Raw genomic sequence first — 13,399 nt, forward strand, 5'->3', positions numbered from 1 at the left:
CTCCGTCTTTCGGCGGGCGCCACGGGATCGCTTACGCATGCTACCGTGACAATGTCAACACCGACCAAAGACAATTATCAATCATCAAATTTGGTAGCAAAATTTTCAAGCACTTGTTTCTATATGTTTTTGTAAGTGCATAATGTTTGATGCATCACCCTTGCATATTAATCCAATTAGCACCAAATTAACATAAAACTTTATCCATTCAAGCAGCGCATATTCTGCTCTCAAGGGGCTCTTTTTCTGACGCATTCAGTATATCAACACAACAGACTAATATGCACAAATTAACATACAAGAAGCATTGTTGAAAACGGAATGAAAATCCCAATAGTCATTTCTGATATGATACATAAACATAGCAATGTGATAAATGGAGATCTCTAATATACTTATTAATTTTATTTTTTTATGCTGTAAGTTTGAGGAGGAGCATATCGGCCACCTGATGATAAGTGATCCACAACTGCCCATAGACATTAGCGCTGTAAGAAATATTAACAATTCCTCACATCGCCAATGCGCCACCAACCTTGAACCTTAAAACTAAGATGTTTTGTCTCTTGTACCTGTAGATACACTGGCTCACTCACCCTTCAAACCGAAACAACAATACTGAGAACTGTTGTTTGGCGGTAGAATATCTGATGTGTGGGTGGTACCTAGTCAGATCACCCTCCAAAATATAGACATAGATTAATCATTTCACTGTTTAAAAGTTTGTTAAGTATTACTTTCGAGAGTGTAAAAGTTCAAAATAAGAACAGTTCCAGGGTTGCTTACCTTCCTCATCGCTGCCAACCATTCTATAGCGTTCGTATCCCGTTAAATGCCTGTGAGTCCCGAGCCCGAAGTCATCCTTCGTCCATTGCAACTGACCAGCCTTGTTCACCACGCGACATGGTAACGTCACTCTTGTACCGACCACTGCACTCTGTCAATAAAGAAAAATAACTCATTGTCTTATTGTCATACTAGCAAGTTCTTCTAAATAGAATCTGCATTTCGAAGCAGTAATAGCTTCACTTAATATAATTTGCTTTTTTATGATATAGGTTGGCGGACGAGCATATGAGCCACCTGATGTTAAGTGGTCACCATCACCCATAGACAATGAAGCTGTAAGAAATATTAACTATTCTTTACATCGTCAATATGCCACCAACCTTGGGAACTAAGATGTTATGTCCCTTGTACCTGTAGTTACGCTGGCTTACTCACACTTTAAACCGGAACACAACAATACTGAGTACTGTTATTTGGCGGAAGAATAACTGATGAGGGGGTGGTACCTACCCAGACGGGCTAGCACAAAGCCCTACCACCAAGTAAAATTATATGTTATATCACGATTCAAAAGTCGCCAAATTAAATTAAGCATATTTTGATTGAGTTTATTGACGTCTATAAAATATATATAAACTGGGAATGTTCACCAGACAGATAGATCGGATTTGTTCCAATGCATTTGTGAGAAGATTTTTGGTAATTGAAAAGCACCATAAGTTTGTTGATTGATTCCTTTGAGAATGTATAGTTCATGCGGCGTAAATGACCATATACTTGTATGCATAGACTTAGAGATTCGGTTCTCTACACATTTCTAAAGGGTAGTAGACCACAGTATCTGATATTAATTTCAACTCTATGCATTCCTTAGAAAATGGGTCTTATCAGTCAGACAGAAAGACAAACAAACAGACGGACAAAAAATTTATCTTATAAAATTCCTTTTTCAAAATTTGATTTTATTTTTTTTAATTTGGGATACACGTTCAAAATGACGTATCACCATAATCAGTTGTCACATTTCTCAAGTGAGTTATGAAGTGAGTTCTTACAGAATCACACATCAAATATGTCAAGATGTTTTCTATTTACAGAATAATCCACCCAAAAGCGGCGAAATGCAGCTACTGAGACGTATACGACGGTCAACGCAAATATTTGAATCCTTTATACTGAACTAAATCTGACAAGTAAACGAAGAAACGTCTTATTTCATATTCGCGACATTTTCAATACTCGTTCAAACCAAACAGATATAACCAAATAGGTTTTATATATCTGTTTAGAATTTTAATGCAAACCAGTTGTACCTGCGAATTTGTGAACATTTGAATTTAACAATAAAGTTATTGTTGTAGTAAATCACTCCTTATTGCATCAGTTATCTGCCAGTGAAAGTCCTATCAAAATCGATCGAGCCGTTACTGAGATTAGTCGAAACAAATATACAACAACTGTGTATACATACAAATGCGTTTGTTTAAAAGCGGTTTTTTTAATAATACAAACAGATACTCCAATTTTCTTACATGTATAGATATACAAAACGCTTAATAAATATGCTACAGTATTGTAAAACTTTAAAAGGTCTTCAAAAAGCTGACATTAGTATATGTCTATCTCTTACTCAAATTACAATTTATCCTTTAATTTAAAAAAATATAATTATTAAAAAACCTTATATATAAATAATAATTATGTCATTAAGTAATTAAAATAAGTTGTGAATTTAATAAAGATCAATATGGCCTTTTACAGCATGTAATTGAAATGAATATTTTCGAAGATATTATAGATTTAAAACATAAGTACATAGCGGTTTATATTGTCTAATGACAAAAGAACTACTTTATAAGAAATTCTGTAGTATATTTTCGATAATATATATATTGAAGGGAAGCTTCATTATTGTTCTAAACTTGATAGCAATTCTGAAAACTGTAATGTCTATCTTCATTTTATATTTCATTGTGTTATTGCTCAATACAATATCATTGCTGTTTGTAATTACGTTAAGTACTTTATATTCATTTTTATAACGTGATAAAATGGAACATTTTCCAAGATTCCAAGTTACCGAGTCTATCTAATTAGATTTCGTTCGTACTTTGTGATACGAAATGTATGAAACAAATTACAATCGTAATAAATGCCTACCATTTGTTATCCGAGTTGATTTTATTTTTTATTTATGTTGGATAAAGTTTTCGGAATATAAATTTTTAGGCACATTTAAATGAATGAATAAATATCGATTTACAACAAAGTAATAGCTGATTAAAAATTCATACCTACTGTTCGCTGTAATTTATGATATTGGTAGAAGTTGGTCAGGTACAATTATTATATAATAATCATAATAGCATAATTGTTTACCACAGTGTGCGAGTGAGAAGTTCACCTTTATAGGAAAACGTTTGTGCAAGAAAGAGATGGATAATTATTCATAATTCCCTTTTCAAATTAGAAATAATACAGACAGTATATGACACTATCACTTAATATTGGTGGCGCATTGGCGATGAAAGGAATGATTAATGTTTCTCACAGCTTTAATAGTAAAGTAACAATCTGTACATTTCCCACTGCTGAGATAAGGCCTCCTCTCCAATTAAGGAGAGGATTTGGAACATATTCGACCACGCTGTTCCAATGCGGGTTGGTGGAATGCACATGTGGCAGAATTTCGATGAAATTACACACATGCAGTCTCCCTCACGATGTTTTCCTTCACCGCCGAACACGAGATGAATTATAAACACAAATTAAGCACATAAATATAGTGGTGCTTATCTGGGTTTGAACCCGCCTTCATTGGTTAAAAAATCTCAGCTCAATGTACTAATTCCATGCGATTTAATAAAACATAATTTATGCATTAAAATAGTTTTTGATTAATATATATCTTTATTTAAAATTAAAACGTTCACGATACTCAAAAAACATTCGTAGATAATGTCGAAATATCGAGCTCATAAAAGACATGGTTAATATCCCGTAATTAATAACTGTAATAATAAAAATAACCATGTTCATATAAAACACTCATCAGATATGCTACCGTCAAACAACAGTACTTCGTATTGTTGTCTTCCGGTTTGAACGGTGAGTGAGCCAGTGTAACTACAGGCACAAGGGACATAGCATCTTAGTTCTCAAGTAGTTGGTGGTGCATTGGCGATGTAAGGAATGGTTAATATTTCTAACAGTGCTAATATCTCTATGGGCGGTGGTGACCACTTACCATTATGTCGCCCATATGCTCGTCCCATATGTTTGTCGCAAAAGAACATTAAACATAATAAAATTAGCAGTGTGTGCATGTAATGCACACACTACTTTTAGCAATACATTACGTTACAAATGTTTTATGTATACCCTTATTCTACACGTGACCGAGAGGGGTAGTTAGTTAGGGTATTATTTGTAAAGGTAATTTCATCCATCACAAATAGCCACGCTAAATCAAAAAGGTCCCTTCTAATGAATAAATCAGAATCCCTCAAGAGCAACCAAAAATCAAAGTTGCGGGACTCGGAATATTAATTTAGGAAATTCCATTTCATAAATCAAACTTTCCAACCCGATTACAAACCTCTCTTATGTAAGGGTCTAGCCATAATGGTTTAAAAGTAATTAATTATTATATTTTCAATTATAAATATTTTTCTTCTGAAATGGCTGGACTTTAGGCTATTGTTTCAGCCTTTTAGTGTCCCACTGTTGGACTAAAGCCACTTTTCTATTTAAAAAAAAGGATTAGCAATTCTACCACAATACATTTAACATAATTTTATTGAAATTAAACATATGCCGTTTTTGTCACGATGTTTTTCCTTCACTGCGGAACCCTTAATTAACTATAAACTACATATATAGTGCTTGCCTGGATTTGAACCAGTATTCATCGGTTAAGATGCACGCGCTCTAACCTTGTGTTATTTTGGCTCATTCGAAAACAAACTTTATGCTTGATAAGCAGTATACTTTATGCTTGACAGGAAGTCGAGATGGCCCAGTTGTTAGAACGCGTGCATCTTAACCGATGATTGCGGGTTCAAGCCCAGGCAAGCACCGCTGATTCATGTGATTAACTTGACTTTATAATTCATCTCGTGCTCAGCGTTGAAGGAAAACATCCTGAGGAAACCTGCATGTGACAAATTTCATAGAAATTCTGCCACATGTGTATTCCACCAACCCGCATTGGAACAGCGTGGTGGAATATGTTCCAAACCTTCTCCTCAAGGGGAGAGGAGGCCTTTAGCCCAGCAGTGGGAATTTACGGGAAGTTATTGTTGTAAGCAGTATACGTTGGGAGTATTAGTAGTTGCCTGATTACATTATATGTTATTATAATAGTCAAAAAACTATGGGTACAAATATTGGCAAAGCTGCGTCTCGTTTTGAGGAAATCGTGATTGTGGATGCTTATTCAACCACGTCGCTCCAATGCGGATCAGAGGATACCTTTATATAGATTATCATGGAAATTCATTCAATTATGAACAGAAATTAAGACCAATTTTTAGGGCTCATTCATTTGTTCTTATTCAAATGTGAATCCTCTGTCATTGGTCATGATACTCGTGTTCTAATCACGGGCCATTTACGCTTTTTATTCTATCATATATATGTACAACCAATATGTTAAATCGTAACTAATATTCGAACTGTAATTATGATATATCTGGAATTGAATATATATTACAGTTTAATTGTAAATCGGCATCAATCACACTGTTTGGTTGGAGGACATTTGCAAATATTATGTATATTAATAGGAACTGTAGCGGGTACTCAACGCAAATTCGATGAACACTAAATCAACTAACTTAATAGTATTTATAATTTACAATTATTTACATAAACATATTAATATGACGGTAAGTATTTTACTGAAATTACCCTTCGTTTAAAAAAGTAATAAAAACAAATTCAAATCAAAATAAACTTTATTCAAGTAGGCTTTCACTTTTGAATCGTTTTACAATTAAGTGGTTTTAACCGGCGGTTCGGATAGTAGAGTCTACCGAGAAGAACCGGCAAGAAACTCAGTAGTTACTCTTTTTCAACATTTAAGAAATACAAAGTCATGTTAGTTAATACAATTATTTAAATTAATATAACCTGCTTGGAAGTCAACAGGTGAACTCCACTCTTTTTATCATCTATAAAATCTTGTTTCGAATAATATGCCATTTTTACCAATGTATTTTTTATAAGCGATTTGAATTTACGAAACGGCATAGTTAAAATTTAAAATGAATATGCAAATTTTTGCACCTATTTCCTTTTCTCTCCTAATCTGTCAGTCTTAAGGTTCTATTATTAACTTCAACATATTAAATAATACAGCATCAAGGGAACCTTCGAATTATTTTTCCAAGATATCAATAATCGTGTAATCGTCGTAATATAAATAATCGTGTAATGACATTTTTAAGTATGAATATATTAGTACGGAACAAGACACTTTGCGGCTCAGATCTGTGACACTTAAGTTGTGAATACTGTTGACGGTAGAATATACAAAAGACTATTAGTTGCCCGAGGCTTTGCTCGCATTTTGGGTGTTTGTTGTCATGTATTAGTTAAAAAAGGTAAGTTTAAGTTTGCTTCATACCAAATTTCATCAAACTCGGTTCAGCAGTTTAGTCGTGAAAGAGCAACAGACAGATAGACAGATACAGTTACTTTCACTTTTATAATATTAATATAGATGATGCTCTGGGTGAGTATTTATTTTTCGTTCGTCTTGTTACAAAACCCAATCACCATGGAATGAAAAATGCCTTCAGACTTATTTATTTTCCCTTATAGAACACTTGGTTTTGTGCAAACCCGTTTTGGTTGGTACAATTTACTTAACAGATATTTTACCGCCATACACCAGTACTCAGTTTTGTTGTGCTCCGGTTTGAATAGTGAATGAAATAATGTAACTACAGGCACAAGGAATACTAAATAATATCTTAGTAATTAAGGTAACTGGCACATTTATGATATAAGGAATGATAAATATTTCTTACAGCGCTATAAACTATGTGTGTCTGCTGATCATTTCCTCGTCCGTGTATTATAAAAAATACACGAAGTATATTCCTATATACATATATTTATAGTTACAACAGTGTGAACGAATCCTTAGGCTTTACATAAACAGTGCAAGTTGACTAAAGTGGGTTGTATTGAAAATATCGGACGATATTAAAAATTCTTTGCCCCGGGTACGTTAGAAACGGTTTTTCATGCTCGAATTATTCACGATATTCACGAATAAAAATATAAATGGTCAGTTTTTTTGTAGATTAAAATATATTTATTTCGAAATGTTTTTGTTCCATGATTATAATATTACTAAAACAAAATCCTTGATAAATAATTTGTTAGCATAATTGCTAACAAATTATTTATCAAGGATTTTTAGATTTAAAAGTCAGTTATATATTAATATATATAACTGACTAAATAGTTATTCAACAAACATAATCTTTTTTTTAATTGATAAAATTATACGGCAGACTGGCCAGACCAGACCAGGCCAGACTAGACCGCCTTATAGTGTCGTCAACAACACCCACAGACATCGCCAGTATAAGCGAGTACAGGTATCATTTCTGGAAGGCTGAAGGTTTTATGTCTCGATGGAGACGACACATCAGATCTATCACACACTAAAAGTATTTAAGATCAATATTAAAGCTTCAACGTGGTCTCCGAAGCACGGGAGTAATAATGTTAGAAGATACAAAGCAAAGCCGTAGGTGAAAAATATTTCTATTTAACTAGCTTTTGCCCAACGCCTTTTATGTGTTGATCGTCTGGTTTTGATTAGACTACTCATTCTCAGCCTTTTCCATATGCTTTGAGTAAATAAGGCTATTTCAATATTTCTAACAGATACTCCAATTTTATTACATGCATAGATTAAAATAATTTACAGAACCAATGCCTTTGGGCTGTGGTAACTAATCTACCTTCCATATCAGATGACCTTTTTGCTCGTCCACCTATATATCGTAGATATGAGTAAATAATGCAGTCTCACCTGATCCTGTGGTTCAATCGCAAACTTTTGCTGACTATACGCGCTTGCACAATCCATTAACAAATACAATAAAGTCCATTTCTTCAACATCACAACTAAGTCCACTATCCTCAAAAGCAGGAACAATGAATTTGTTTCTCTACTCGTCACCCTTAGTTTAACTACATTCCTGGTCGTATCTCTTTCTTTGAAAATATCTATAGGATTTATCTCTGTAACTACATCTGGTTTTCTATCATTCGCTATCTTAATATTGTCTTTAAATATGAGATTACTGTTCGGTGAATCATTGCATTTATAATTATCTTGATCGGTTTCTGTGTCCATTTTGTTCTATTGTTCTCGATTTGGTACTGAACAGCCATATGGCAAAGGCATCGAGGAATCTTCTCTAAGCGTATTCTTGAAGTTGTGAAAAATATCTGAAACAAAAATTTTGATTAATCGTCTAATATATTATTATCAGACAAATCAGCGCATGATGATGCATTATTTATGTCGAATTAATATTAGTTAATATTTAAGCAGTGAACTGCAAGACACTTCCTAAACAAACGCGTCCAAATCTGTTTCTTCTAATCTGTCTGGATGGATGTGGTACCGTCGTTACTTCTGATTTTCCATAACACAAGTGCTTCAGCTACTTACATTGATATCATAGTATGAACGTGATATTGTCCAATATTTATATTGTTAACGCTAACGCAAAAAAATATTCAAACGAAATGCGATTTACGATTTTCAAATATCTATTTTGAATATTGAGCTTTGGTTCATAAATAGAACGCGCATAAGGATTACGGGGGATTAAAAAAATCCGGGCAAATACCAGAGTAATTTCAAAAGCTAAGCTTGTGTACGATTCATCTCATGTTCAGTAAAGTAAAACATTGTGTATTGAATTTTAGCACATATTTACCTAATAATGAAGGAATGTAGAAGTGGATTGCGTTACTGAAACCGACGGAAAAGCTACATTTTTAATTATGATAAAATGTTCTTATTTGAAAACGTTTAATTAAACATTTCGAATTTTGATACCGTTCGAAATTTAAATTTGAAAAGGTAAAGGCACAGCTCGTAAATGTTAGGCGCTGTTGTTTAAGGATGCTTTTTAAAGACAGTCAACTTATATCCTCTATTCTACCTTTAGTTCCGATCAATGGGTGATGAATGGACACATGCCAGAAATTATTTCATTACAAATAGATTTTCTCATCAACAAGCAAAAGATGGATAAACAAAATACATAAAAAAAACCCACTGTATTTTGGTCCTGAAACAAGGTACCTGTAACTTTTGGTTTAAACCTGGATTTCGAGTCACCAGTATTTTTGTACGAATCATTTATATATAAAGACTAGCTGTGCGCGCCACCTTGTACGCGTTTTAATTTAACAAAAAACATATAATTTTTGTAGCCTAAGTTACTCCCTATTATATCAGTTATCTGCTAATGAAAGTCCCGTCAAAATAGATCCAACTATTCCAGAGACTAGCCGGAACAAACAAACAGAGAGACAGACAGACAGTACGACAAAAATTTCATAAAATAGTATAGTAAAAATATACCGTGTATATATACGCATGTATACATATGCATTGAGTAAAAAAGGCCTATTTTAATTTTACAAACAGACACTCCAATTTTATTATATCTATAGATATATTATTTAGCTTCCACAGCAATGCCCACATATATTAAGATAGCAAAATTGTTATACCAGAATATAACCAATCTCTAATCCAACATTCATTCAAATAATTTCATCAATTTTGGTTTGATTGAATAACGAAGTCAAACAAACTTTCCCATTTATAATATAAATATAACGATAATACTAGAAGCCATACTGTCGCCATTTTCGGTAAACTATTTCACGTGATAAAATTTAAAATGACATGATTTACGTTATTTTTTCATGTTGAAACGCGTACAAATGGATTTATTTAATCACAGCGAATATTTTTGTGACCGCAAAAATTAAACCACAAGCTTATATCAGTATGTATTGCCGCTATAAATAATTTTAGTTAACCATTTCAACTGAAATATATCATAGAAACGTGAAAACGACTATTTCACGTTGTGTCACGTGATATTCCTGGCTGTATAGTATATTTTATTGCATTCCCAGTGTCTGTCTGTTACTGGACTGCTGAAAAATTTGATTTTTATATAACACTAAGGTATATAAAGCATGTTTTTAAAATCAAAAATCATTTTCTGGAAATTACGTTTTACCACCCACTCGTCACCTATTTTACTACCAAACAGCCATCAGTGTTGCCGTATTTAAATTTCTTGTGACTCGGTACGATAGATAACAAAAATAATTTTCCCGAAACAGTTATCGAATGATCCTCAATAAATATTGTAATAATAATAAAAATCCGACCACAATCGACCATAGAGTTACAAAAAAATTAAATCAATCTATCAATGATATCCTGCACAAAGATTGTGCACTAAAAATTAAACAGTACTTCCAAAATCAATGTATCACAACCTTGGGAACTAAGATCTTAAGTCCCTTGCGCTTTAGACAATTCTAAATCAGTAGTTCCCAAGCCTATGTTTCTCGGGGACCACTTTCAAAATTTTATTGGTTTCGGTGGACCCCTACTGCTACATTTCTACCACACTCTTAATGTCACCAAAAAATAAAAATCGTGTCGCTTCTGAGTTCTGTCCCTATATTCCGATAGGTAAACTAAAAACGAAAAATAGTACATTTTCTAACACCATACTTATTAAAAGAATAGAATTACAAGAAAAAAATTAATAAGGTAATACAATTACTGTGCTTACATTTTTGCTCTTTACCATCAAAAGCAGATAAATTTTCGTGGACCCCCATTAACACATTAGGTACACCACCTGGACTAATATCAAATCAATCCCACAGCGAATGCCACAAAAACAATCCACTTGGAAATCTTCATGGAAAAATTTGCCGATACATCAGTCCGAGAGTATCTTAAATACTGGATACGATAAATCAATATACCTCAAGACATATGGGCCATTATAAATTCTAAAATACATAAACCTGTCCGGACCACAGAATGAACACTAATAAATAATTTGGATCGGTTGCAAGACGGCAGTTTCTGCTGCATTGCTTCGTACAAGAGAGTATCGTTTAGATGGACGCTACTAATGGTTCGTTCGAGTTTAATCGATTGGAAAACTATCGAATCGCTAATATATCTCTCCTGGAATGAGGATTGCACTCACATAATTTAGCCTTTGAATGTATGTATTATGTACTTTGAAAAGGTAACCAAGAATCTTTTGAAAATATGGAGGAAATAAGGATGACATACTTTGAACCCATACCAAACGATGGTTACTTGGAAATTTAGTGCGGTCTAATCGGTTATATTGGCAATGATGTCAAGATGTAAGTAATTAATTTTATATCGATTTTGATCAGTTTCGCTTGGATTTCAATAAAGTGAAGGTATACTTATATCTATATATGTATATTCGAATCTGTACATTTAAAAATTATTCGATACCAAACTCGATACAATTGTCATTTTATTGTTTCTTTCCTGTCATATCCACCACTTTGGATTTGATATTATGACGTCACATGCTCTATAAGACGCACGAATCTAAAACGAAAGTACTGAATTACTCGGCTAAATATCACAAGCGCTTTATAAACTACATGGAAAATCTCCTTTTTGCTCGCTCAAAACCAAGGCTTAAGTTACCTTAAATTATATACAAAACCCGTAGTAGGGTACATCTAAAACTACTCCTATTACATAAAGTACACGATCTTTACTTTTTCCGTCTCTTTTACACCTAAGCATCAGCTATGAGGTTGACAGAGATAGATGACCTTTGAAATTTCAAGTTGCAGTTATTTCGCTGAATCTCGTAGGAATTTTCAAGTATTTCACGACATATATAAGTAAGGAAATCCGAAATTTATAACGGTAATGGCTAACTTGTGTGCAATGGACCGATACTTCGATATATTTTGACGAAACTACGTCGTCTGGTTGAAAATATTTTAACAGTTTTGAAAGCAAACACACGTTGTTTTATAAAATGTAATACTAGGAACTCGTTTCGGATTCACACGAGTAGAAAAAGGGCTTATGTAAAGCGTTTATACCGTAAATATACTACTTTATTGGATTACACAGGATAAAGTAAAGCACCATGATCAGCATTATTTCTCCGACACATTCAATCGTCATATTCCACGCAATTTAACTGAAACCATAATTAATTACAGATTTAAATCTTTCTCGTTAATCCAATCAATCAACCTATCAACCAAAGTTTTTAATTTTTTCGCCTTCATTGTCACACATTGTCATGTACATTATTTATTAACTGATACATGACGGCGTTGCCTGGTGTACACGATACATTCGTTATTATATATGTTTCGAAATCTTCAATGATAATAAAATTTAAGATGTTATCACAAATTGTTGCATGGGCTTAACTTGTACGTAGTTTAACGTTGGAATTATTTTTTTCAAATCAATTTTACACCCACGTGATATCCGTAAACGTTTTTACATGAGGCCTTCTATTAAAAACTTCGCAATAAGTATTTTCAGGAACTCTTCAACTCTTCATTTTTCACCTTTTTAAAACATACACACATTGAAACGAATTATTGATTATTTTCTTTTTGTCCAAATTTATTAACCAGAAAAGAAAATGGCTCTTATAATGATAATGATAAACCTTTAATTGGGGACAAAGATATTAGATCCCTTGTGCCTCTTGTTACTGACTCACTCAGCCTTCAAATCGGAATACAACAATATTAATAACTAGAAGACGCTAGCTGGTTCGCTCGTTTTTCCGTATTGGTTGTTATTTGTTAAGGAAAAAGTAGCCTATGTCATTTCTTGGACTCAAGTTTGCTTCATACCAAATTCGGTTGAGCGGTTATGGTTATGATATTAATATATATGTTGATGATACAATATGTTCTAATCAGGCTATACCACCAAGCTGACATTGAAGCTTAAATAGCTCAAGATAATAGTCACCTGAGTTGTGACGTGCCATTTCCTTCCGACATCTGTATTTCCTGAGCATTATATGGTTAGCGACAAGGGATACGCAGGTATGATTGAAGCCATAAGCCTAGATCATTATAATCTATATTAATATTATGAATGTGAAAGTAACTCTGTCTGTCTTTCACGACCAAACCGCTGAACGGATTTTGATGAAATTTATTATGAAGCAAATTTGAACTCCAAAAAAGGACATACTTTCTTCCTGGCACATGACAACAAACACGCTAAAACGAGTGGGCTTTCACGGGCAACTACTAGTATAAACATATAGGTAATCATGAAACATCTAAATTTATGATTAAAAGACATAATTAAACACCTACTTTTTAAGTTTATATATTTAAGTTTATATAATATGCAAAGCAATAACATTTTTAGTATATATCTTATGTACACGCGAGATTATTTGCTCATATAGTGCGTAGGTATGATGACGTCAGAGGATCATGCCTTTTGCCGTTTGGCATACAGTTTTATATCACCCCAAAG

At 33.3% G+C, this 13,399-nt stretch overlaps 1 protein-coding gene across 1 annotated transcript in view; it reads right to left on the reverse strand.

Moving 5' to 3' along the window:
• LOC124540661 (irregular chiasm C-roughest protein-like) overlaps window positions 1-13,399 on the reverse strand; it is a 111,234-nt gene that overhangs the window by 52,140 nt on the left and 45,695 nt on the right. The window contains exons 2-3 of the mRNA XM_047118328.1: window positions 7,844-8,265; window positions 787-937 (exon numbers count right to left, since the gene is read on the reverse strand). Coding sequence (XP_046974284.1) covers window positions 787-937; window positions 7,844-8,170 — 478 coding nt within the window. The 5' untranslated portion in view covers window positions 8,171-8,265. The remainder of the gene's footprint in view (window positions 1-786; window positions 938-7,843; window positions 8,266-13,399) is intronic.

The sequence above is a fragment of the Vanessa cardui genome, chromosome 26 (assembly GCF_905220365.1).
Source record: "Vanessa cardui chromosome 26, ilVanCard2.1, whole genome shotgun sequence".
In the NCBI taxonomy this organism is placed as follows: domain Eukaryota; kingdom Metazoa; phylum Arthropoda; class Insecta; order Lepidoptera; family Nymphalidae; genus Vanessa; species Vanessa cardui.